This window comes from Pseudochaenichthys georgianus, unplaced genomic scaffold, assembly GCF_902827115.2.
Source record: "Pseudochaenichthys georgianus unplaced genomic scaffold, fPseGeo1.2 scaffold_800_arrow_ctg1, whole genome shotgun sequence".
NCBI lineage: Eukaryota > Metazoa > Chordata > Actinopteri > Perciformes > Channichthyidae > Pseudochaenichthys > Pseudochaenichthys georgianus.
The window spans coordinates 35,001-60,646 of record NW_027263348.1 but is presented as its reverse complement, the minus strand read 5'-3'; the positions used below and the strand labels follow the sequence as shown (position 1 = coordinate 60,646).

The 25,646-nt window shown below is 41.9% G+C and overlaps 1 protein-coding gene across 3 annotated transcripts in view; it reads left to right on the top strand.

Moving 5' to 3' along the window:
* The window catches only part of fam131ab (family with sequence similarity 131 member Ab), a 33,612-nt gene that overhangs the window by 2,993 nt on the left and 4,973 nt on the right, over window positions 1-25,646 (top strand). Inside the window, exons 1-3 of one of the 3 annotated variants that reach the window (XM_071202732.1) lie at window positions 17,342-17,607; window positions 18,402-18,495; window positions 20,159-20,341. In XM_071202732.1, the coding sequence (XP_071058833.1) occupies window positions 18,426-18,495; window positions 20,159-20,341 (253 nt within the window). In that variant the 5' untranslated portion in view covers window positions 17,342-17,607; window positions 18,402-18,425. Of the gene's footprint in view, window positions 1-17,341; window positions 17,657-18,401; window positions 18,496-20,158; window positions 20,342-25,646 lie in introns of those variants that run through there. The other 2 variants (XM_071202733.1, XM_071202734.1) reach the window with 2 other exon arrangements.

Genomic DNA, 25,646 nt, shown 5'->3' with positions numbered 1-25,646 from the left:
ACCTCCTCAGTACAGCAGGATAGGCGAAGCAGGACCAGCTCGAGGCGTAGAGGCGCTCCGGTCTCTCAGCAATATCCCCGTGGTAAAACGTCCTCGGCACCGTAGAGCACGACAGGTGGAGCAGGTGGATACAGGCCTCCGCGACAGCAGGTGTAAAGCAGGCCGTAGCCCGAACGCGAAGCCGCTCCGGTCTCTCCGTTACGCCCCCCAGGGTAAAATCTCGCCAGGACACGACAAGTGGAAGCAGGTCCCCGCCACAGCACAACTGTGCAGGTGGAAAAAGGGGGCCCAAACAACAACGTGCAGCCGCTCCGTCTCTCCACGACTTCCCGGGAAAAACCTCCCCACAACAGCCCAGGTGCACAGGTAAACCTCCTATCCACGCCGACGGAAGAGAGGCAGCCCTGCCCCTCACTTTCCACGCTCCGTGAGGCGGATGAGAAAATGTGCTCCGCTCGCAAAAATGTTCTCCGCTCGCGAAAATGCGCTCCGCTCGCTCTGATCGACGAGTGTAGAGTGACGACGAGAGAAATTGATGTTTACTTCCTTGACCGTGTTTGACCGGTCGATTTGGAATCTTCGATTTGGAATCTTCCAAATCGACCCAAAATGCATCAAAATCAGACAACAAGGAGCACAAATATGACATTTTCGGGTTAAACCTGCCATTTTGGATCCTGGAAATGTCAGAAATTGACTCAGCATCCTCAATAACCCCTAAAACCACTATTTTGTTTTAATAAATATGCACCTCTACTGTGGACAATTTGTTTTCAGATAAATAGGCAACCTGTCCAATCAAAATGATCCAGAGAGTCGCCTAAATCTTCCAAATCAACCCAAAATTAATCTAAATCAGCCCACAGACAGTACAAATACGACATTTTCTGGTTCATTTTTTATTCTGAAAATGTCAGAAATGGACTCGGCATCCTCAATAACCCCTAAAACCAAATGTTGTAACTATTGTCCACATAGGCTATAAAGGCAATTCATACTAATTAACTAAACTAATGCTAATTGTGAACATTTCTCAACAAGTTATCATCCGGCAGCTTCTATGTGCTGGGGACTTCACATTTCTAACATACAACTTTGAACATGTCCTGCTTCACAATAGGACTCTATGAGCAGGGAGCTAGCATTGCAGCACTTCCTGTTCCCTGGTCTCAAAGTCAACGGTTTTTTGAAATAGCCTTTGGTCAGATGCCTGAAATGAGATCTGCGGTTAACACAAGATTTGAAGAGATTTGAACAGAGATCGTTTTCTGCAATAATCCAAAATCCAATGAAAAATTCCTGTTGAGTTTCCGCGAACCAGGGAGATGCTAACTTCCGGGTCAGTCACCCAAACGACTGCCACACCTTCGACTATTCATATTTCTCAGTGCTTAACAATAGATGATGACAGTTTAACCTAACATCGTGAGGCATTGAATTTAGTGGAAGCGTGCATGTGACATTTCCACATTTTCTAAAATATTTGACTATAATCACTATATCTATATATAATAAAAATATGTATACACCTATATATATCCACAATCAACAGACACATTTATACATATGCACACATTTAGACATAAATAAAAAACCACATTAAAACACATGCAACAAGGCGAAAGTGCCATTACACCAGGGGCTTTTACTCCAAACATAATTGTTGTGTAATTAATTAATCTTAATTAACGCGTTAAAGTCCCGGCCATAATAATATACACTATATAATCACTATAATCACTTCATGGAGTCTAAAAACATTTTCAGTTTTCTCTGGTAAAAGTCTTTAAGTAAAATACACACGAATATTTATTGTATTAACATGAACAGTCACATATTGCAGAAGCCATATCAAGGTGTTGTACTTATATAACTTTGTATCAGTCCTACAAAGGGGATGAATAGTTAGTGCACTTTTCCACTCAGTATCTCTGCACAGATTACTGGATGTTCAGTGCACGACTTCACGTTATTTAAACTATCACATCACTGAGTCTTAACTTACTCAGACAGCATCCAGATTTTCCTAATCACAGATGGCGCTCTGTCAGTAATTGGCTGCATGGAGCAGAACATTATTTGATCAACCCTTCCTGGTTTGATAATTATCTTATTAATGTTTCAGTTCTTTCTCCATTTTACTTTCATTAATGTTAACCACTTGGTTTCTTCCTATATGCGAGCCCTTCAGTGTAATTAGCAAAAAAGTCATTTGGGATTTTAAATGGTTTCTCAGGGTCATCGAGTTTAACGCCTCTCGCCTGTTGGACAAAGTATCATCATCTCGATGCTCACATATATAGTGGCTTTCCTTAATGTTTATTTCACCAATAAGCCGTGAGAAAACACACGTTCTTTTCCATCAATTTCTGATCCAGTTGTTTTGTTTTGTTCATGTGGAAGAAGCCGAGGGACTAAGAGGATATTTGGCGCCTAATAGCAATGAGTTATAGAAGAAAATAAATAGTTTTTTGGGGGCATTTTGGTTAAAATGGTGGATCTAAACAGAGCCAGCCTTACATAACGCTTTATTCAAGGTGCAAGACTTTAAAGGGGACCTATCATGCAAAATGCACTTTCTGATGTCTTTTATACATAAATATGTGTGTCGGTGTGTCGGGGAACTACGGAGCCCTGGAGGGTTCATTGAGAGAAAAATAAATAAAACGTGGCCACGTTTTACTTTCTCGTTCGCACGAGTTAATAAAGCGTGGGCACGAGTTAATAAAGCGTAGCCTCGTTTTATTGAAATTGAGGGATTCCTGTCCGTGACTCACAGAATCTGCTGCTGCCCACAGCTGTTTTATAGAAGGAAAACATCCTTCACTTTATGAAATCTCTGTGGCACCAGTGGCCTGTACTACGAAGCAGGATTTGCTATTTACACTATTCATTCATGAAGTATGACGCTGCGCTGTCAGCACGCGTCTCCATGTTTGTGATTGGTCAAATGTTGGTAACCTCGTCCCTTTCACGTGAACGCACTCTCAGCCGGACAGAGAAACCCTGGTTGATTTGCTGAGTTGATAACCAGCTTCGTAGGACCGCTTAGCGACATCGCGTTTGTTAGGGTTAGTTACGCCGGGTAAATCAAACATATCCAGGGTCTGTTGAACTGGCTTCGTCGTACAGGGCGCTGGAGGCAGTAACGTGTAATTCAGCAGAATCTGAAGAGAAGCACCAGCTGCAAAGAGCGGTGCCTTTTACTGTTTACTTCACTGCGTTGCCCTTCATTAGAACCGCTGGATAGAGATCGAGGCTGCTACGTTTAACCACACACACCTCTACACACATCGAACTACAAGAGTATTCCCCCTCGTTTTATGAAGGAGATGTCCTGTCGCCGGGGCGCATTTGTTTTCAAATGACCACGAACAGTAATTTACACAAATCTGGTTCTCCATAGTTGTATGTGTATTCCCAAGTGAAAGAAATTCGTTTAATCTTAATCTCGATGTGCTATAGTCCTGCCGGAATGCACCGGAACGAACAATACTATCATAAACAAATGCCCACACACACACAAAACGAGGCCACGCTTTAGTAACTCGTGCGCACGCTTTAGTAACTCGTGCGCACGAGTTACTAAAGCGTGCGCACGAGTTACTAAAGCGTGGCCTCGTTTTATTTATTTTTCTCTCTATAAACCCTCCAGGGCTCCGTCACGCAGCGTCAGAAAATAAAACCCTCTCTTTTCCTCCGTACCCAAATCTTTAAAAAACGGGTGTGATCCAGATTTGCTGCCAATATGACGTAATTTCGGATGGCGGACCCACAGAGAGTTGCTATCAGAAACAATGCCTGACGTGTTTTGGACGTAATCTCGTCTTTGTTTACATTAGCATCGCTAACACTCAGAGCTAACCTGTACTGGAGAGCACGTGTTTAAAAAGCAGGAAATAAAGAAAGGAACTCACCTTGTGATAAACCCGCTAGAGAAAAAGCATTTGAGCTCCATACCGTTTCAGAGATAATCCTTGATGTGGTTTAGAACAGGATGGCGTTTTATCACAGCAGAATTTAACTTTATCTCCGGTAGAATTCTGATCAGGCATTAGCTCCGCCTCCTCTTTTTTTTTAAGCTAAGGACCGAAAATCCGCGTTTCTCTAACAGGGCTTCAATAGAGGGATATGAGAGATGTCTAAAAACATCATAGACATGTTTTTATATATTTGTATATATCTGAGACCCAAAGATAGCATGATAGGTGACCTGTTACCTATCATCATACCTTTGAGGCATTTATAACATTTCCCTGACAAACCTTGCATAGAATAGATTTTGACACAGAACAGGTGTTACTAAACGATAGCATGTGTTATTTTTAATAATAACAGGCAGATATACTTTATGTTGCCTTTTAAGTCGATTGTTATCCATTCACAATTCTACTTTGGTTTGATGTCGGACATCTACTTCTTCTTGTCACTAGCAAACCGTAACAGCCACATATTACTGTACACACCTCAAAGATGTATTTGTAAAGTAGAGTACGCTAAGTGCTTTCATCACATTTTGACTACATGTAAAGTGCCGTACATGAGCATTAATACACAAATGAGGTTAGCTTTGGCTCGGTGGTTGTCTAACTGGAGGGTCGGCATGTTGAAGTGTCCTTGGGCGAGATACTTAACCCCTGATTACGTTGGCTTTTCTACGATAAAGTCATTGTACTTCGCTTTGGTTGAAAGCATCAGGACATAATGTAAAAACTAGATGGAGTATTTCCTCCGTCTTCCTTCCTGTGTTTCCAAAAAGCCACTTTTCTAACCCGTTATCTCTCAATATATCAGTTCTACTCACAGTAATGATGGCTTTTCCGGCTCTCCATGATGTGTTGATATTGTGGGACTTGCGTTATATTATATAATATTACACTTTTCACACATTCAATAAAGAAAACAGGCTTTTACAACAGAGTCAAAGAAATCAACACAAACGAGCCACAACTCAGATATAAATAATAAACAACTCAGATAGAGATGTCCCGATCCGATCACGTGATCGGGGATCGGATTCGATCACGTGATTTTCAAAAAATCGGATTTGGGAGAAAAAAATCGGGGATCGGGATTTTTTTTTTTTTACATTTTTTATAAAATATTTTTATTATTTTATTTAATGTTACAAAACAAAAATGACCATAGACCATGACTTAGTTTTGGTTTAAAATTACACAGCATCATGTATGTGTTGCTTCCTTTGGGCTTGTTTTCAGACCTGGTTGCTTATTTCTCTCACATCTGGCAACAGAGTGGGCGCAGAGTCTAATAGCAGCAGCAAGCTAACGAGAGGCTACGTCCAGCTGGTGACTCGGGAGTCGGGACAGAGCAAATGTCAGGAGTTTGGAAGTATTATGAAATTGAAAGCGAAGGCAGTGTAACAGCCAGATGCAATGTTTGCAAGGCAGAGGTTCCGCGTGGTGGAAAGAACAGAGCTACGTTCAACACGACCAATCTAATACGCCACCTGAGAAACAAACACCAACAACAACACGGCGAGTACACAGCGGCCACTCAGGTAACGGCACTGAAACAACCGATGCTTTCAGAGGCTTTCAAAAGGAAAGAGAAACTGCCCCAGAACAGAGACAAGGCCAACATAATAACAGCCAAGATAGCTGACTTCATCGCGTTGGATGACCAGCCGTTATCTGTTACCTTTTCTCTCTCTTAATGCATTGCATAAAGATCGGATCGGGAAAAATCGGTATCGGCAGATTGTCAAAATCAAATGATCGGAATCGGATCGGGAACAAAAAAAGGTGATCGGGACATCCCTAAACTCGGATCGTCTTTCTTTGTTTGCTTTGTGTAAGCTTATATAACTTTACTTAACGATAGACTCCACGACGTCTTTCACACCATCTCTGTGTCTCTTGGCGCCGTGGGAATTGTAGTCTTTTATACTTCCTTGACTACAGATAGGGGACAACACACTGTCTCTTTTTCAGAAGAAGTCAGACATTTTGAAGTTGAAGCGAGCAGCATGAGGAGCCTGTTGTTCTGCTGCAGTTGGTGATATATAATACCAACAATCAGTATTTAAGTCTATTCACGGTGGAGCTGTGAACTCAGAGCAATGCTTACAGTATGCTCAGGGATAAAGAAAGAATAAAGCCGTCTGAATCGACCTCTCCTCTCTAATCCAGCAGGTCTGAGATGTGCAGAGCATTATTAGCGCGGCCTAAATGATCCATTATGATATCCAGCCTCTCTCTATTCCCCGTTGAATAACTCAGAGCAGGTATTGAACGCACCGTGAGAGACAGGATGGCTGGAGTCCTGATGTTATCACAAGTCTAACGCTGTGCACTTCAGGCACCTCAAAAAACACAGATTTACTTGATTAAGTGAGAGTTTTTAGTTTGGATTTTAGTGTTATTGTTCATGTGGGAGGCGTGTGGTGCAGTGGGTTGTGCGTTGGTGTTCAAACCCCACTGCAGTCAGCATGTCGTTGTGTCCCTGAGACTCCTGTGGGGATTGTGGGGAGTATGTAAGTCGCTTTGGATAAAAGCGTCGAACAAGCAGGGACGTGCACAGACATTTGGAGGGCTATTGCTCGAAACTGGAAAAAGGGCCCCCCCCCCCCGAAAAAAAATAGAAGACCAAAACGATTATTACATTAACTAATTTGAACATTAATTCACATCATCATCTCATAACAAAATAAGCTAGGGCAACTACTTGCATTCGGTGACTTGATTTTTAAAATTAAAACCAGGGACTGGTGATTCGACCACAACAGAAAGAAAAAAAAACCTCTCGCTCTCTCCAGAGGGGCAGGGCAGTCAGAAAGGGGATTGCCGTTGCCCGGACAACAATAGCCCGTACCTGTGCACGTCCCTGCTAACAAGTAACATGTAATGTAGTGTCAGAGCAAAACTGAATATGTAAAATCATGAAATAATGCGTTGCAGCCATTACCTACACTTTCTTTAAAAAACACCGTTTGCACACAAAGTTTTCACCTTAAGGTTTCCAGAATAAGGATTTAAGATTTTATCCACGTCTTGGTCTTTTACTTAAGAAAGCCCTTAATTAAAGATAAAGCCCTTAGCGACCAAACTTTAAGATACCTTTGACTCTAACTTAATACGTTTGTTCATTGAGGGATTTTACATTACTCCCACTTCAGTATAAAGATCAATTTGTTATCGGACAACAAAATACATTCAATCAATTTCCAGATAGTCTGCCATCATGGAACTAAAATGATTGAATATAGATGTATTGTCTGTTATAATTAATCTCCATATCAACAACATATTGTCTTCTTCTTCTCTGACAATTTGGTTATCTTGTCTTCTTTTATTCTTTACTACCTTTAGGCCATCTCTACGGGCATTACCAGGTATCAAAGCCACCATGAAAACGGTGTATTTGAGCAAACAGCAGGTAGGAACCCACACTGGGTGCGTCGGTGTGTGGTCCTGTTAATGGTCGTGTTTCCTCTGCTAAAAGCAGGCGAACTGAGAGGATAGTAGCAATGAGTCATACAGGATGTCAGGCATGGAAATAAAGGGTTTTGGTTCAAGCTGTGGATCTAGAAAGACAACCAACGAAACACTGACATTTCTTTGGCAACTGGGCGCATATTAAACTCAGCAGTGCTTTTATAGGCCAACTTTATGAGGCATTAACACACATCACATCACCGTGAAGACTGCAGATTATACCGCTGTAAAATCTATTTAAATGCCTTTATATTTCTCCCTATAAGGACAGCTTTTATGGTGAAAAACATCAGTATAACCCTGTATAGAGTGTCATAATTAAGGTAAGTGTTTTGTGCAACCAGCCACAGTCTGTCATTGCATTCATGTACACTTTCCTAGCAGGTTCCTTTGTCCTGCCGCCTATGAAGAGCTAGGAGGAGATGTCATGCCTGTGTGATGATGCGAATGTCCCGTCTGTGACGCAGTGTTGCTGCAGATTTCACAGCGAATGAAAGGAGGAAGCAGCGGCAGTTATTTGTTTCTTTTTCTGTGACGACGTCAGGCGTGCAGAGAGGAATCGCTCCATGGCGACCAGTTGCCATAGAAATGTTCCCAACGTGGAAAAGTTAAGACGTAGAGAAAGAGAGAAACGAGAGAGAGATTTGCATGGAAACATGTGGAAGAAAGTGACGTGTGTGTGTGTGTGTGTCTAAATCAGACAGTACACAGACACACAGTGGATTTCTGCTGTAGTAATTATACAAAAATAAGAGTGATAAAAACAAAATGCGAAAAGTTAAGACGTAGAGAAAGAGAGAAACGAGAGAGAGGTTTGCATGGAAACATGTGGAAGAAAGAGACGTGTGTGTGTGTGTGTGTGTGTGTGTGTGTGTGTGTGTGTGTGTGTGTGTGTGTGTGTGTGTGTGTGTGTGTGTGTGTGTGTCTCAATCAGACAGTACAAAGACACACAATGGATTTCTGCTGTGATGTAACCTTAGTAATTATACAAAAAATAACAGGGATAAAAACAAAATGTCACTCACACGTATGCAACCTGTGGAGTTGTGACGGATGTATAAAAAAACAAAAAGATGACCCTTGAGCTTCAGTAATTGTTTCCCTACAGATGTTCTTTGAGAGCAGTTGAGATTTGTAACAATCCTCTTTGTTGTCTTCTCGGTTTGTGCTGATTTAAAAATTATTCGTTATTCTCGCGTCCAGGAGAGAAGCTTTAAAAGGAGACTAAATGGAGTCTCTGAGAAGGTACTTTAATTAAAAAAGGCGCATTAATGTTACAAGCAGAATATTGTTCAGTGAGGAGAGAAAGGCCGTGGAGAAGAGAGCCCACAAGCCTTCGTCCTTCCCGCTTGCTGGCTGTTCGCTCCTCCTCTCTGGGGGCTGTGTGCCGTAGGAGACTTCCCCCTCGTTCTTCTGTGTCCGATATCGCGTTAAACAGAGGATTTCGACATTTTACATTCATTGCTTACTTCCACATGCCTTGTCTCCTCCTTATCTCTTTCATAACTTTATATGTAATACATGTTAACGGCGTCAATAGCCACTTTAATGATACTAATGGACGGTAGTCCCGGAAGTCGTCATGAAGGATTTTCAGAATAAAAGCTTGGTATTGAGAACTTCCGGTTTTTTCCAGAATAAAATAGCATTTAAACTGACGGTATGATTAAGGTACATTATGCCATAAAACATTGATTTTAATTTCTAACAGTCCTCATTCTGCACCATGGCCAATTCCAGACACATATTTGTTTGACTATATCAATTTCTGTTTGACATGTTCTCACATGAGAAACAGGACACATTACAGAATCAATAGGAAAGAGACAGAACAGTACAATAGACTGGACAAATGAAAACGCAGATAGCCACCTCAGACACTTGAATCGTGAATGATAGTAATGTGCAAAACTAATCATTTAAGAAAATCTATGCGACAAAGTTCAGGACTATCTTTTTTCGTTTTTAAAAGAAGTAAAACACAGGTAGGCTATCGAGTCCACAGGAGAGAGGAAAACAGAGGATGCCACTTTAATTATAATACATAAAGAAATCCTGTGCGTGATGGCATGAAGCTATCTAGTTCAAATAGGAGTTTAAATATACTTGAATAACCTTGTTCTTAGATATGTGGAAGATGCAAATGGAGCTAAAGAACACTTTCAGTCTTAAAGTATCATCACGGGGAACTCTTCTGGGAAAATACAAGTTGCGTTCGGCGCCGTAAGTCTGAGTGTTGCCCCTGAAGGAGTGTCAGATCCTCCCACAGCAGTCTGAAGCGATTTCTCTGGGTATCTATTTGCAAACAAACACCGGGCTGAGGGTGGACGGCACTAAGTGTCTGACATCTGATTTGTAATTAAAGCCAAACACGATATCTCTCTCTCTCTCTCTCTCTGAGGGTGTGTGTCACGTCTCCTGCAGATTATCCTCTGATCCGCGGCTCCAGAGGATTACTATAAACTCTGATACCATCACAGGCTGGGGATTCCCCGCCTCTGACGGATTAACCATCTTTTGTTGTTGTTTGTTTATTTGTTTGTGACTCGGCTGGTGTTAAATGGAATCGACAGGACGAGGTCAGGGTGATGAACCTCATTGTTAGTAAAAGGAAGGACGCTAGTGAGATTTAAGTGGAGATACGACAGGAAAACACTTTTCTTCATGCATTGGACCATTTTGACAGTCCCAAATCCATAAATACAAATAGCTTGGCTTTAAAACATGGAGGTGCGACAAGTAGAGTTTTTCAAGCATCAATTTGAGGCTATTTTCCTTCCTTAACGTGCTTTCTTTCTGACTAGTGGAAAGGAAACATCCAAAATCCACGATTAGGAGTTTACTTTGTCTACTTGTCCTAAATTCACCAAAAGTTAGCAATTCAAATGTACCTTTCAACATAACATTTCATGTTATAGAAACATGTAATGTCTTAATGTCAGCAATGACCTGGGGAAGTTTCATGGTGGTATCTTTAGCCGCGTTCACACTGCGGTACTTTTCCCACAAAGGTTCATGCGAACTTAGTTCATGCGAACTCTTTAGTTCTCATGAACTAAGTACAGATCGCGTTCTCACCGGAATAAGTTCCCTGAGGGAGGATGAGGCAAATGAAGCCGCTGACGTCACTTCTTCTTCTTCTGCTTTGGGTTTACTGGCAGGCCGAAAACCACTTCACGGCGTATACTGCCGCCCGGAGTCCCCGGAGTTGGGGAAGGCTTCAGTAGAAGCTGCTGGGACTCCCAGCAGCTTCTACTGAAGCCTTCCGAGTAAATCGCCAGAACGCCGACACCTCCTCATCTCCACCGCTCCCATGTTTTATTTTGTGTTGCCATAAGTTAGTCTCTCTGCGTTTCTGCGCTGGGCTAATGCTAATGCTAATAATGCTAATAATGCTAATGCGAGGATAATAAAATGGCGGCTTCACAAAACTTTTTGGGAGTTTTACGGGGCGTGGTTTGCAAATCGCCCAGCCAATCAGGAATATAGCTCTTTTCTCAAAAAAGGAGATGGGTCTGTCTGCAGACCGCAGCAAGGAGGCGTTTCCTATAGGGGCGTTTCCTATAGGGGCGTTTCCTAACTTTTTTTATCCAGCTGCTTTTATAAATCCTCGCAGAAGAAGTCATTGTTCTAGTGATGGGAATTCCGGCTCTTCTTGCTGAGCCGGATCATTTGGCTCACCAAGAAGAGCCGGCTCTTTCGGCTCCCAAAGGGCTCTTCAGTTTACCACATATTATACCTTTTAATTAAATCAAATGTAGCCCTGTTTTGACTAATGATTTATATGTGTACACATATATCACTTAAATTATTCAAGACATCCTTTGTACTAAAGTATTCAAAAGTAAAAATTACATGTTTAATATAAAGTATTTGCTGTGGCCAATTGTTTTCATTGCATTTACAGACCCTTAACTCTCTGATACCACCCAATGAATGCCTTGACTTGCTTGTAGAACCACGCTACACAAAACAGATGGCAACACCTATAAAAACTATTTTAAAAAAGGGGCTACTGTATCAACCTATATAAAGTATATACATATAGTTTTTCTCCCTGCAGGAGAGGGGAGCATGCTTTGAGATCAACTCAGCGGTACAGACATAGACATCATAGCTACGGCGACATATATTCAGTTGCCAGTTACTTTTGGCATTAGGGCAGGGATATCTTTCAAGGTTTGACATAATGAATTGTGCTACTTTTAAAGCAAGCAACGATGTTTTCAAATCTGTAATTAAAAAGCTCCTCAAAAACACTATAGAAGCAGCTCCTGCCGTTGCTACGTTAGTTCAAACGGTAACAACGGACTACTTTTCTTAGCGGATGCATGTCAATTTAAATCAATACAAAAAACTATTTTTTAAATCAATAAAATCTTTTTCTAAATCCATAAAAGCATTTCAATTATTATTGGGAGTCATGTCGTTACTTTGTTGAGAATGTGGCCATGTGTAATAAGCGGGAAAATGTCCACATTGCATAATGTTCCTTCATGCCGATCTAGATCCCTCCGCAAAAACAAAACAAAAAACGGCTCGTTCGCGGGCGAGAGCCGGCTCCCGTCGTTCACTATAGGAAACGCCCCTATAGGAAACGCCCCTATAGGAAACGCCCCTATAGGAAACGCCCCTATAGGAAACGCCTCCTTGCTGCGGTCTGCAGACAGACTCTATTGCAAAAAAGAGCCGCTCGAAAGTCCCTGCTCTCTAGCAGGGACTTTCGAGCGGGTAAAAAGGTTCGCATGAACTACTTTTAGTACCGGCTCTTTTTGGTGTGAACGCGATCATGAACTAAGTTCACATGAACCTTTGTGGGAAAAGTACCGCAGTGTGAACGCGGCTAATGGGTACATGTTTTACCCTATTCGCCTCTATAGGGTGTGTTGTTTCTCAAATGGAGTTTTTTCTCCTCCTCACATCAGAAACCTCTACCAGTACCAACCTCTCCATTTTCATTCCTCTCTGCATTCTGAAGCTTCTTACCAAGGCAGACATTCACACATCATCCACAGCCTCATTTATAGGGAATTCTGTTACTAAAAGAATGGCGAAAATTCATATTTTTACATCCGTTGACAGCTCTGTTGTGATTGGTTGACGGCTTCAAGATGTCCCGCCCCTTAATCTATCGTGTACAATGTGTTTGGAGTGCTACATTAGAAGCGCGATTGTTTCAAAGAGATGTTCAGGAAGTAAACAAAGTGCGTGGGAGAGGAAGTCATTCTGAGGAAACAGCCCATTTACATGCACTGAAACCTATATCACCCTATTTAATTATTATATTTGCCACTGACATTCATAGTGTCGTTTCTCCGTGCTTACTCCTCTAAATGGAAAGGAAATGGAAAACCCAACGAGCAGAAAAGGGCCTCTTTAACCCTACTTTGTGTTGCCGAAATCTCCACTTCAGTAGCTCTGACATGCACCAACCTCTCCACTCTTTACCCTTACCTATTGTATTTACCCCTGAGCTTCACACACTGCAGGAACTCGAAATGTTCCCGAGCATATTTGTCTAATTTCTAGTCAGAATATGTCTCTACAGCTGATATATAAGACATAATAACTTAATATAGGGTCGTATTTTTAGACAATGCATAAGTATCTTAAAGGTCCCGTGTCACGGCCATTTCTACTGATCATAGCTCCATTGTTGAGGTCTGCTAGAATAGATTCACATCGTTCAATGTTCCAAACTCACAGGTTTCTCACAGCATCTCTGTGTAGTCTGTGTATTCACTCTCTGTCCTACACGCCTTGCTGGAGCTCCTGCCCCCCCTCCCTGTGAGCCCACTGTGCTCTGATTGGCTGCTGCGAGGACAGATTTCCGGGTCGGCAATACAGCGAGACAGCGTGGAACTCATCCTGAGCACACACACACACACACACACACACACACACACACACACACACACACACACACACACACACACACACACACACACACACACACACACACACACACACACACACACACACACACACACACACACACACACACTCACAGCCGAAGTAAGAACAATAAGCGTGGCTTGATATTGAGAAAGAAAAAGGTTTCGCTGAGAGAACGGGTCTGCGGAGAGCATTTCTCCACCATCCCAACTCGTCTGTTACCAACCAGGGAGCTCCATGCAAGTCAATGGGACGCCCTGTTAGTGAGCCAAGGGGTCCTGGTGTGGGAGGGGCTCCAATGATTGGTCCATTTGGGCCAATCCGGTCATTTGTTGTTGATGTGGGCGTTCACACGTCACAGAACCCAGGAAGTAAACAATGGAACAAGAGAAATGTCCAGCGAGGCGTTCTGGGGCAGCAGACGGGTCTTCTCTGAGTTAGAGCTTTACTCCCTAGGGTGCACTTTGAGGGTGTGAGACTCTGCAGACCGCTCACATGCAGAACAACCTTCATAACACGAGGGGACGGGTCAGAACCAGAAAACCATGACATGGGACTCATTTTGAGTTGAATCTCAGATATTTGTTTTTTAGCTGGTGGTATTTGTGAAAGATGGATCTTCTTGTTTTAAGAAATACATCTAAACTGATTTTATAAAACACCATTTTAATTAAAAATGTCCAACTAAAACAGAATTTTTTTTTAGCATTTCTGGCTTATTTTGTCACAGAACATTGGCTAATGCTGGTAACATATAGTTCAAAATAAGTTCTCCCAGCTGATAACAAGATGTAATGTATCTAAATATCCCATCTAGCTGATGGGCACTTGTTTCCTTGTGTGTTCACTCGTCTACATGAAAGCAGCTGAAAGCGCCACACTCCTTCCCTGCTGAGAATCACTTGTCTTCCTCTAAAACAAATCCTCACGATGCTCAGTCAGCCGGGAGCTTTGACCCATATTGAGTAACAACACTCAGCATGAGTTCTCTGCTGTCGACGTGTCCGTTTTCCACGTGAATAGAGGTGGAGCAAAACAAAGCGTCGGACACAAAGACGCTTGTCAACACCCGATACTCGCTTTTGTTGTTGGACTTTACGGAGCGGACGGATTTGACCCGGGGGAGCGGGTTCATCTTCTGTGTTCTGTCTGGGTCTGTAAACTGAGGGGGGGGGGTCACCCACTGACTGGTGTAGGTTAATCAGTTTCCTTTGAAGAAGTTTACCTGTAAAAGTATGCTCCTGTATTGACGTAAACATGTACAGATGCTCAGGTAGACGGTCACAGGACGGAGTGTTGGGATATTGTATAGATACTCAGTTTCAAGTCAAAAGCCCTGCATTATTTATTTAATTAACATGAGTAGCCTATTGGCTTTACAAAACAGTTAGGTAACATCTGCGATTAATTGATTTAAAGGTGGGGTAGGTAAGTTTGAGAAACCGGCTCGAGATACACTTTTTGTTATATCCCATGGAATGCTCTGAACATCCCGATAGCAATTAATATCTGAAGTGCTTTGACAAAAAATACATAAAAAATGTCATCTCTGGAAGCCGTGGCGCTGTAAAAAGCTTGACCAATCATCTGAGCCGGCTAAAGTAACTGGATGGCCTACCTGCCTGTCAGCCTTCCATCTGGGCACACACTTATCTCGTGCCCTCATTGGTCGTGTGCGCGTTCGGAGGGACTCGGTAAGGAAGTGGCAGATTTGTTCCGGTTGTGTATTTTCAAATTCTAGCGCACTCGAGCTGGCTTCTCCAAAATTACCTACCCCACCTTTAAGAATATAGTATTTGTCATATTTTATTTCACTGTACTCCATTTCTTATATATTTATACTTTGTGTAAATATTGTAATTATTTGTAATCTTTACAATTGTCTTTAAAATAGTTTTCAAACATTTTTTTAATAACGGTACTATTTTTTGTATTCTTACCCCTAGCAAATTCCTCGTATGTCTAAAACCTACTTTTTCACATGGTTCTGATGTGAAAAAGACGTCATTTGAAAACTGTTTAACTGTAAAACTCTCAGTTACAAGTAAAAGTCCTGCATAACAAACCCGTATTTAAGTCAAAATACAAAAGTGTTAGCATCTTATTGTACTTAAAGTATAAAATTGCTGATTATGCAAAGTAATAATATGCTTTATAAACCAGCAGCAGTATTTATGAATCAGTTCTTTGACAGACAGGAAGCCGGTGTGAAGACCTCAGAACTGCAGGTGTCTTCATCTTAATGCTTTATGCTGTATTGTTGTTGTTCTTATTGGAGTGCCTTCTTCTCTGCAGCCATAGATGCAGCAGCACGCTCTCAGGTGTGATGGAGAAGCTCAGTTACCTTTACAAACTGTTGTTATGCTCATTCGCTAACAGGCTAATTTAACGAGCTACTTTAGTTACAACGAGACTGCAGTGGAGCCACCGACCTGTAGCCTCGGCTTGGCTGTTTCCACTCTTCCATGTGAGTTCATATGCAAATCAATTATGTTGTAGGACAATGCTGAACATACGTCATTATTTTGTATCACTTTAAAGGGTAGAGTTTTTAACCCTCCCGTTGTCTTCGGGTCAAATCTGATGAACTACTTTCATCAATCATACGTTTGTTATTTTACATTCGAGTGCATCAAGGCTTCATGACATCCTTCACTGGAGACTTTGAACATATACAATGGCTGATCACACTTTCATTGAGTTTTGGATGATTTAGTCAACTTTGTAACACCATGGTGTTCCCGGTCAAACATGACACACACACACACACACACACACACGCACACACACACACACACAACGATTTTGTTGGAGGACAGCTGTCTTTTTTAGTTTACATCAGATGATATATTAATTATTCAGGGTTAAATGTTCCACACATCCTCTCAGAGTCCCGCTTACACACACACACACACACACACACACACACACACACACACACACACACACACACACACACACACACACACACACACACACACACACACACACACACACACACACACACACACAACAATTTGACACATTTCCCGCTCTTATGTGCCCCTCCCCCACATGGATCACACCTGGCACACGCAGTACATGTTCAGTGTCTGTTCTCTGTGTATTCACTGCAGTACTTCATGTGTACCAGCAGTCTGATACAATATGTACAGTTTGAAAGGGTGTTACATGAAATGTGGTGCTGATTAATGGTTTTTGTGTTAATGTAATAGCAGTTAAAACAGGACCGGTCACATTTGACCGCGAACACCAAAGTAAGGGGACACGAAGACAATAGGAGGGTTAAGTTAAGCTGGATCAATTAGTGAACATGGAATAGAGTATTTATCCCTGTTTTCAGTCAGTGTATAATCACCAGAAACGAGTGAATCACTGTTATCTTTTCACCCGCCATGCAGTCTTGCAAATTGTGACTTTCTCTTAAGATTTGGCAACTTTTCACATCCTCTTAGCAAGTTGTAAAGACTTATTGAAACCAACAGGGAAAGCAAGTGGTATATTATGGGATGCATTCCTATGCTTTGGCGTATTCTAGTGACTTTTCTCAGCCTATGGATCGAGTCATCGCGACTTTCATTGCAGGCATTAAGTCACATGTCATCATTTCAAACTACAGCCAATCACAATCCGTTATTGTTAATAGAAGCCTCGCAAAGATAACACATGTGCATTTTACTTACATGGATTTTTTATCTGTGCTTCCAGGTTGTACAATAATAACAGAGTTGTATTTTCATCATTTCAATTGTGCCAAGACCACGCTTATTGTAGTTGTAAGTGCACTCCTTCCTTCATGGAGCATGTGTGTGGGCTGGACCTGTAGTTGTCGAGTCTTGTTCTGTTTTCTGTGACTATCTGCCTCGCCCCCTGACTTTCAGTTGCGCGCTAGCGGCGCCACTAAAGAGACGCGCTACCATGGAAACCAAACAATGGTGTAGCCGTATTAAAGTCCGAGTGGAAACAGTCAAGTCAATCTGATTTTGTCAGAAATGCGGGAGAGATATGACCCCGGGAGGAAACCGGGAGAGGGCTATGAAATCGGGAGTCTCCCGCGAAAACCGGGAGGGTTGTCAAGTGTGCAAGAGCTGCTACTTAACACGCTAAGCTTGACTGATTTAAACATACTGTGGTCCTTTGAATAGCTTCTTAAAAATCACTGGGTCTTATGCCTCGTTAAAAGCATGGTCCGTGTGTAAAGAGGATCTTCTTCCCTCTCCGAGACCTTGAAACACCCCGACGTTGTGAAAGCACGGTGAGCACGGGAGTCTCCTCTCAAGGAAAACACAACGCTGGGGTTTCTCGTGAGTCATGATGTATTCTGGCTCGCATTTATGCTGAGCTGTGCTTTTCTGCTCCAGCTTTCTTTTTTCTTTTTTCTAATTCTTCTTGTCCTCTTTTTTCTTTTTATTGTGGTCTCTTTTCAGAGCGGTCGAAATAAAATGAACTGGAAAATGAATTTACATTTTAGTTATTCAATTGATTATGAACTGCCACTGTTGCAAGTCGCTCGTTTTTAGTATTTACTTAAAGATGTTCTTACTGTGTGGCTTGAAAAAGAAAAGTTAGGACTTTGTAGTTTATGAACACCATATAAGACACAACCTAAGTGCAAGTGTTACTTTAATAGGCCTGTAAATTGTATTCTTTGGAAATGAACACTGTACAGTTTTAGGTTGAGATTAAGTGTTGTGTTTAGTGCGAGATGGGGAGGTGATGTGTGGGCCGGGGTTCAGTGTAATTGAGTGAGATGTGCAGCCATGCTCCCTGCTGCCCTCAGAGAAATGGAGAGGGCTCTGTATTAATCAGCTGCATCTCGCTGGTCGGTGAACTGTAGTTCATTAGTCTGCTGGAAGAAAGCATGAGTGAGCGGACACGGAGAGAGGGAGAGGGGCAGAGGACGCAGAATCATATTTTTCTTAATGTTCCCTCTGCTTTCCAGCTGATAGTTTTAAGACCAGGGGAAGTTGAAAAGGTAAAATGCAGACTAATAACTAAAAATGCACCCGCTTTCCCCCCGAGTCATTCCTCTCTTTCCTCTCCTTTCAGGTGAATGTTGACGACACCAGTGAAATGTTACCGAAATCAAGAAGAGCTCTGACCATTCAAGAGATCGCTGCCTTAGCGCGGTCCTCCCTGCATGGTGAGTGTTCGTGAATGCATCTGGCAATAAAGGTGTTTGTACTTTGAGTAAAAGTGGAAGTACTCAGATATTGTGCTTGAGTTAAAGTAGAAGTACTCAGATCTTGTGCTTGAGTAAAAGTAGAAGTACTCAGATCTTGTGCTTGAGTAAAAGTAGAAGTACTCAGATCTTGTACTTGAGTTAAAGTAGAAGTACTCAGATCTTGTGCTTGAGTAAAAGTAGAAGTACTCAGATCTTGTACTTGAGTAAAAGTAGAAGTACTCAGATATTGTACTTGAGTAAAAGTAGAAGTACAAGTACTCAGATATTGTACTTGAGTAAAAGTAGAAGTACTCAGATCTTGTGCTTGAGTAAAAGTAGAAGTACTCAGATCTTGTGCTTGAGTAAAAGTAGAAGTACTCAGATCTTGTACTTGAGTAAAAGTAGAAGTACTCAGATATTGTACTTGAGTAAAAGTAGAAGTACTCAGATCTTGTACTTGAGTAAAAGTAGAAGTACTCAGATATTGTACTTTAGTAAAAGTAGAAGTACTCAGATCTTGTGCTTGAGTAAAAGTGGAAGTACTCAGATATTGTACTTGAGTAAAAGTAGAAGTACTCAGATCTTGTACTTGAGTAAAAGTAGAAGTACTCGGATCTTGTACTTGAGTAAAAGTAGAAGTACTCAGATCTTGTACTTTAGTAAGAGTAGAAGTACTCAGATCTTGTACTTGAGTAAAAGTAGAAGTACTCAGATCTTGTACTTGAGTAAAAGTAGAAGTACTCAGATCTTGTGCTTGAGTAAAAGTGGAAGTACTCAGATATTGTACTTGAGTAAAAGTAGAAGTACTCAGATCTTGTACTTGAGTAAAAGTAGAAGTACTCAGATATTGTACTTGAGTAAAAGTAGAAGTACCAGAGTGTAGGAATACTCTATTACAGTAAAAGCATTCAAAACGTTCCTCAAGTGAAAGTAGAAAGTATTCTCATCTAAATATAGTGAAAGACAGTTAAAGTAGTCGTTGTGCAGATTGGTCCATTTCAGAATAATATATATGATGTGTTTTATAATGATTGATCATGAAAGTGTTCTCAAAGCTGGTGAAGGTGCAGCTAGTCTGAAGTACTTTGTAGACTGCAGGGTAGCTGGTGAAGGTGCAGCTAGTCTGAAGTACTTTGTAGACTGCAGGGTAGCTGGTGAAGGTGCAGCTAGTCTGAAGTACTTTGTAGACTGCAGGGTAGCTGGTGGAGGTGCAGCTAGTCTGAAGTACTTTGTAGACTGCAGGGTAGCTGGTGGAGGTGCAGCTAGTCTGAAGTACTTTGTAGACTGCAGGGTAGCTGGTGAAGGTGCAGCTAGTCTGAAGTACTTTGTAGACTGCAGGGTAGCTGGTGAAGGTGCAGCTAGTCTGAAGTACTTTGTAGACTGCAGGGTAGCTGGTGGAGGTGCAGCTAGTCTGAAGTACTTTGTAGACTGCAGGGTAGCTGGTGGATTTACTCCAGGTGGAACTAAAGTCTGATTCAACACTTGATTAGATTTCACATCATTCATCCACATCTGTGAAGTAACTAAAGGTATTAAATACATGTAGTGGAGTAGAAGTACACCATGTACCTCTGAACTGTAGTGGAGGAGAAGTACAGTACTTGAGTAAATCTACTTTACACCTCATGCTCTTTCTCTGCAGGTATCTCCCAGGTAGTGAAGGATCATGTGACGAAGCCTACAGCCATGGCTCAGGGCCGAGTCGCCCACCTGATCGAGTGGAAAGGGTGGTCTAGACCCATCGACACCCCCGCCCCAGCGTCAGATCTAAACAGATCCTACTCTGCCCTCACAGAGGGAGAGCAGGAGGCACGCTTTGCAGCCGGTGAGACACCTTCTGTTTGTGCTCCTTGTTTATTCAGTAAATATCACCTTTAACAAACACCTTGCTTTGCTATTGTTTGAAAAATCTCCCCGGCTTGAGCTTCAGTCTCAGGATCCGTGTGTCTGGGATCCTCTCCAGAAGGGAAGGAGTCATCACATACAGAGCATCCACTAGTTCCTGAGCAGTGTCCTTCACATGCTGATATCAAGAGAGGCAGTCACACAGTCACAAGATGGAGGAACAGAAAGCAGTATTCAATGTTTACTTCAGATTAGCTCCACGTCAGAAATGAGCATGCTTGATGTCTCTCTCCATAGAGGCTGAATCATCATGTTCATCACATAGCTATCATCTGCCTCAAACAGTCCTGATGCCTTCTCACACATCCTGTCATGAACACAGCTACAGTTGGGATACCTTTGTTGTGAAAATGTGCCAAAAATAATGATTAATAATCACAAGGGATCCCAATTAATGAGAAACCATTGTAAAAAATAGATGCAAAATAAAAGCAGATTAGTCGTTTTATAATAGCTTCGAACAAACAAGGCTATTTTGCATACAACTTAAATATGTCCCCACTTTAAAACACTGTTGCTGTTGCTACACCATATGACGTTCATGGATCAACTGAAGAGGTGACTCACACACTAAGGGCAGGAAGGCTTATGGTAATGTGAAACACAATGATAAAACATCCTGCAAGTACGTTTTAAAAAGCCAAACTATTTTAAGTGATGGTGCATTAGCTTCAAGTAGAGCGGTGCAGGGATGACGTATTTTTTTTTAACTGACACTGAAGGCAGCATCTCCCATTCGTTCCCTTAAAAAAGAACCAGTGGGATTTTAGATTTTTGCAGAAACCAAACTCTGTGACGTTTATGATACTTTCCCGTTAACAGCACTTTATGATTTCTGAAGTAAAAAGCTAACTTTAGGCTGTAAAGGAACTACAGCACGGTCACATGACTTCACGTCACCACCGCTAAGCTAAAGGTGGCTAATGTTGGGCTATAAAGGAACTACAGCACGGTCACATGACTTCACGTCACCACCGCTAAGCTAAAGGAGGCTAATGTTGGGTTATAAAGGAACTACAGCGCGGTCACATGACTTCACGTCACCACCGCTAAGCTAAAGGTGGCTAATGTTGGGCTATAAAGGAACTAAATCACGGTCACATGACTTCACGTCACCACCGCTAAGCTAAAGGCGGCTAATGTTGTCCGTGATGACGTTTAGTCGTCTCATTTAGACACTTGTTAGCAACCACCATTTTAAAATCTATCAGTGGGGTATTTACTGACGTATTTCATGTCGTATAACACAACGTTATAGTCTTTTGTTAACCACAGACCTTATTCCACGCTTTTAACCAAAAACACATTTGAAAAATAACACTTACTTCAAGACACAGCAACAGGAAGTGCTGAATAATGTCCTGGTTTAAGACTGATACCTCCAACCATCTATAAGCCAAACATTGAAGAGTGCTTCATACACATGTAAAACAAATGTCAACACTTTTTTTTTCTTTGGCAGAAGACTGTGTGTAGACTTTCTGCAATCTTAAATAGTGAGCTTGTCCCAGACTTTTGGAGCGATGATAACAACCAAACGATTTTGTTAGAGGACAGCTGACTTTTTTAGTTTACATCAGATGATATATTAATTATTCAGGTTTAAATGTTCCACACATCCTCTCAGAGTCCGGCTCACACACACACCTCCTCTTATCTTTCCCTTACTCACCTCATCTTTAACATTCACTCCCGTCCTTCCCTCTTCATCCCATTCACACTGTCTTTAAACGCTCCTCTCTGCCCTCTCTCTCTCCCTTTTTCTCCCCTCCTGCTCTCCCTCCGTTCTCCCTGCAATGCAGACTCTCAAGGTTAATTTGCACAGTAAGGTTTTGCTCCTGGCTTCTGCCACCATGACTGAGCGATTTCCCTGCATGCTTCATCTGTTCTCTTTCATTTCCTACTTTTTACATGACTTCTCTTCTGTTCTCATGCCCCCAAAATGAGGCATCAATTAAGAGTTTTCGGTGGGTAGGAAAGTTCACATTTCTTTGCTCAACCATGACTTATTATATTCCTTATATAGTTTCAAACAGCTCTATACACGGGCTTTTTTAGAACAGTTTGAACCTGGCCATTGCATGAAATACGGTGAAGCTTTTAGGGATTTTAGAAAACAAATGAAGAGTTTAAAATTCAATGGAGTTGCATTCAAAGGGCCAGTTTTATATATAAGACTATATAAAAATACATATATAAATATTTAATATATATAAAATAATGTATTATATTACATTATTGCCTCTGCTTTAGATTATTATCGGATAGGGTAATAACTACGTCTGAAACTAGAATTCTAGTCTCTTCAATGCGCATGTCACAAAACGGTTTAAAAAGAAAAGCCAAATTCTGGAAAAAAGGCAAATTTGAGATGCATTGTGGGACATGTAGTTTATGGGCAACAAGCTTCTGTAAAGCATCATGTAACCGTATAATACACATATTATATTCTTTCAGAGCTCTTGTGGGGCCGCATAAAGTGAAGTCACGGGCCGGATTTGGGCCCCGGGCCTTGAGTTTGACACCCCTGACATAGAGGAAATCAAATATCACAGATACCTCTATATCAATATTGCTACGATACCGTTGACCACTGGTGTCTTTTCTCAAAATACTTAAACAATGAGCCTTTTAATAAATAATCATAAGTTTCATAAGTTATTAAATGGGTAAAGGTTAATAATAAGGTCATGTCAGTAAGTAAGTAAAACTTTATTTATATAGCACCCTTCTCAACACGGATGTACAAAGTGCTTTACAGTACAGTACTCAGGACACAATTCACAGTACAACTATAACATGTAGAATAAAAGGCATAAAACGGCAGCAGGTAACACATAGGATAAAACACCAATAATAAAAAATAAAAAAAGAAGACAGCCACTAACTCACCTCCTCCTCCGACGACCCAAAGGCCTGTCGGAAGAGGTGGGTCTTTAACCGCCCCTTAAACATCTCTATTGAGGCCGAGGTTTTTATTATTTGGGGGAGTTTGTTCCAAAGCCTTGGGGCCACCGCCTCAAAGGCACGGTCTCCCTTAGTCTTTCGCCTGGTTCGGGGCACCCTTAGGAGGCCTTGCTCAGAGGACCTCAGGGCCCGGGTTGTGATGTGCGGGTGGATCAGGTCATTGATGTAGGCTGGGGCTTGGCCGTGGACAGCTCTACATGTGAAGACCAGTACTTTGAATTGGATTGAATGTCAGCCTTTTAAAACCAGGAAAAGACACGTATTCCTTAAGACGATATTGAAAACCATATCTCGTTTCATTAAGAATGGCACCATTTTGAAAAAAAACGTAAATGTGATTTAAATAAATAAGTAAATAAAAAACAAAATAAACAAAGATGAATATTTTTGACTGATATTGCGAAATGAATCACGATATTACCGAACAAATATTTGTTATAAAGTCTGTAAAATACCAGGGTCTTCAATCCAGCATAATATTCAGATGTTTCCATATGTTATACCAAAAACATTGCACTCATTGCATTTTGGATATTGGACTGGTCCGTATTCTGATTTCACGAAAGTCTCCATTGTGCAGCCCCGATATCGACATATGTGTCTCAGCCCTGATATCTGAGGGCTGTGGCAGTGGACTAGTGCGTTGGTGTTCGGATCAGGGTTCAAACCCCACTGCAGTCAGCATGTCCCTGAGACACTTCCCCCCAAAGTGCTCCTAGGGATTGCCCACAGTACTGAGTATGTGAGTCGCTTTGGATAAAAGTGTCTAATAAGTAACGTGTAATGTAATGAAACCCAGCGAACATCTCTCTGGTCGTGGCCACATTCAGAAGCAGATAATTAGTTAATAATGATTAAAATAATATAGTTTTAGCAAGCATTGCTTTATTGTGAATGGCACATGGACAGAATCTCTCTGAAGCTCTGCACCGTTTCTTTGTTTTACCTTCTATATATATATAAAACCCTTCTCCTCGTCTCTCCAGATGACATCATCCATTACACCAGTTGTGCTGACTCCCCTTGTATCGCGGTGACTGTGTGAATGTCAGCGAGCATGTTAGTACAGAGAGTGAGAGTTTGTGACTGTGGGGAAAAAAAGAGTGTGTGTGTGTGTGTGTGTAGGAGGCATCACGAGTATTGAAAAAAGGCAGGTGGGGTTGTTCTATTGATGTAATGCCTCCTGCCAAAAACACACGCACACACACACACACACACACACACACACACACACACACACACACACACACGCACACAGTTTGAAGGTAATCCAGCAGTGTCTCTCCGTTGTGCATAAAACTGGCTGCCAGCCTATACTGACAGAGAGGTGTGTGTGTGTGTGTGTGTGTGTGTGTGTGTGTGTGTGTGTGTGTGTGTGTGTGTGTGTGTGTGTGTGTGTGTGTGTGTGTGTGTGTGTGTGTGTGTGTGTGTGTGTGTGTGTGTGTCCTAACTTCAGATTATATGTCTAGCACATGTCATGCAGTTTTAATTCTTATATCTTTTCAAAAGAATCAAGTATTTGAACCTATCATCTTTCGCGTAGTGTCAAACGCTCACCCGGTACACGTGTAGAGGTGTGTGTAAGTGTGTGTCACAGCATATTTGTATTAGGTTTGATTGATTTCCCCCTCTCCACTCCCAGCTCAGCTTTCACTTAGTGAAGTGACATTTGTTTGTTCTTGCTACAGCGTATAAAAGCGCTTAAATCCCACGATACCGAGCTCATATCGAGTCAAACTTTGCATCAGGCCTTCTGTTTTTATTCCCCCACAACACAACACGTAGTTTCCTCTATGTGTCCGTAGAGAAACTGGGTCACCTCCTTGTCGCTGGGTATGTGGGTCAGTGGCATAACAAAGTATGAATGCAGTGAACGGCTTTTAAAAAGATAACTAAAGAACACGGTGTGTGCAGCGTGTTCAAGGAGAGCCGAGATACAGTGGGAGATAAATGAGAGCATCGATCTCTCTGTGGGAGATGAATACTGAGCATCGACCAGAGAGAGAGAGAGAGAGAGAAATCAAGATGAGAAGTGAGCGACAGAAAGATTGCAGGGGTAAAGGAAAGTGAACGGGAGGAATGAGGGGAGTCAGGTGAGTCGATGGAGCGTGGCAGGACATGAAGGGGAGAGGAGGAACAGGAGAGAATATCAAACAGGTGGGTGAGTGGAGGACAAGAGAAGAAGAGAAAAGGGAGGCTCGCTCTCTGATTGGCCGGCTCCTGATGGTGATCGAAGGCGATTGGTCACTTGGACCTTG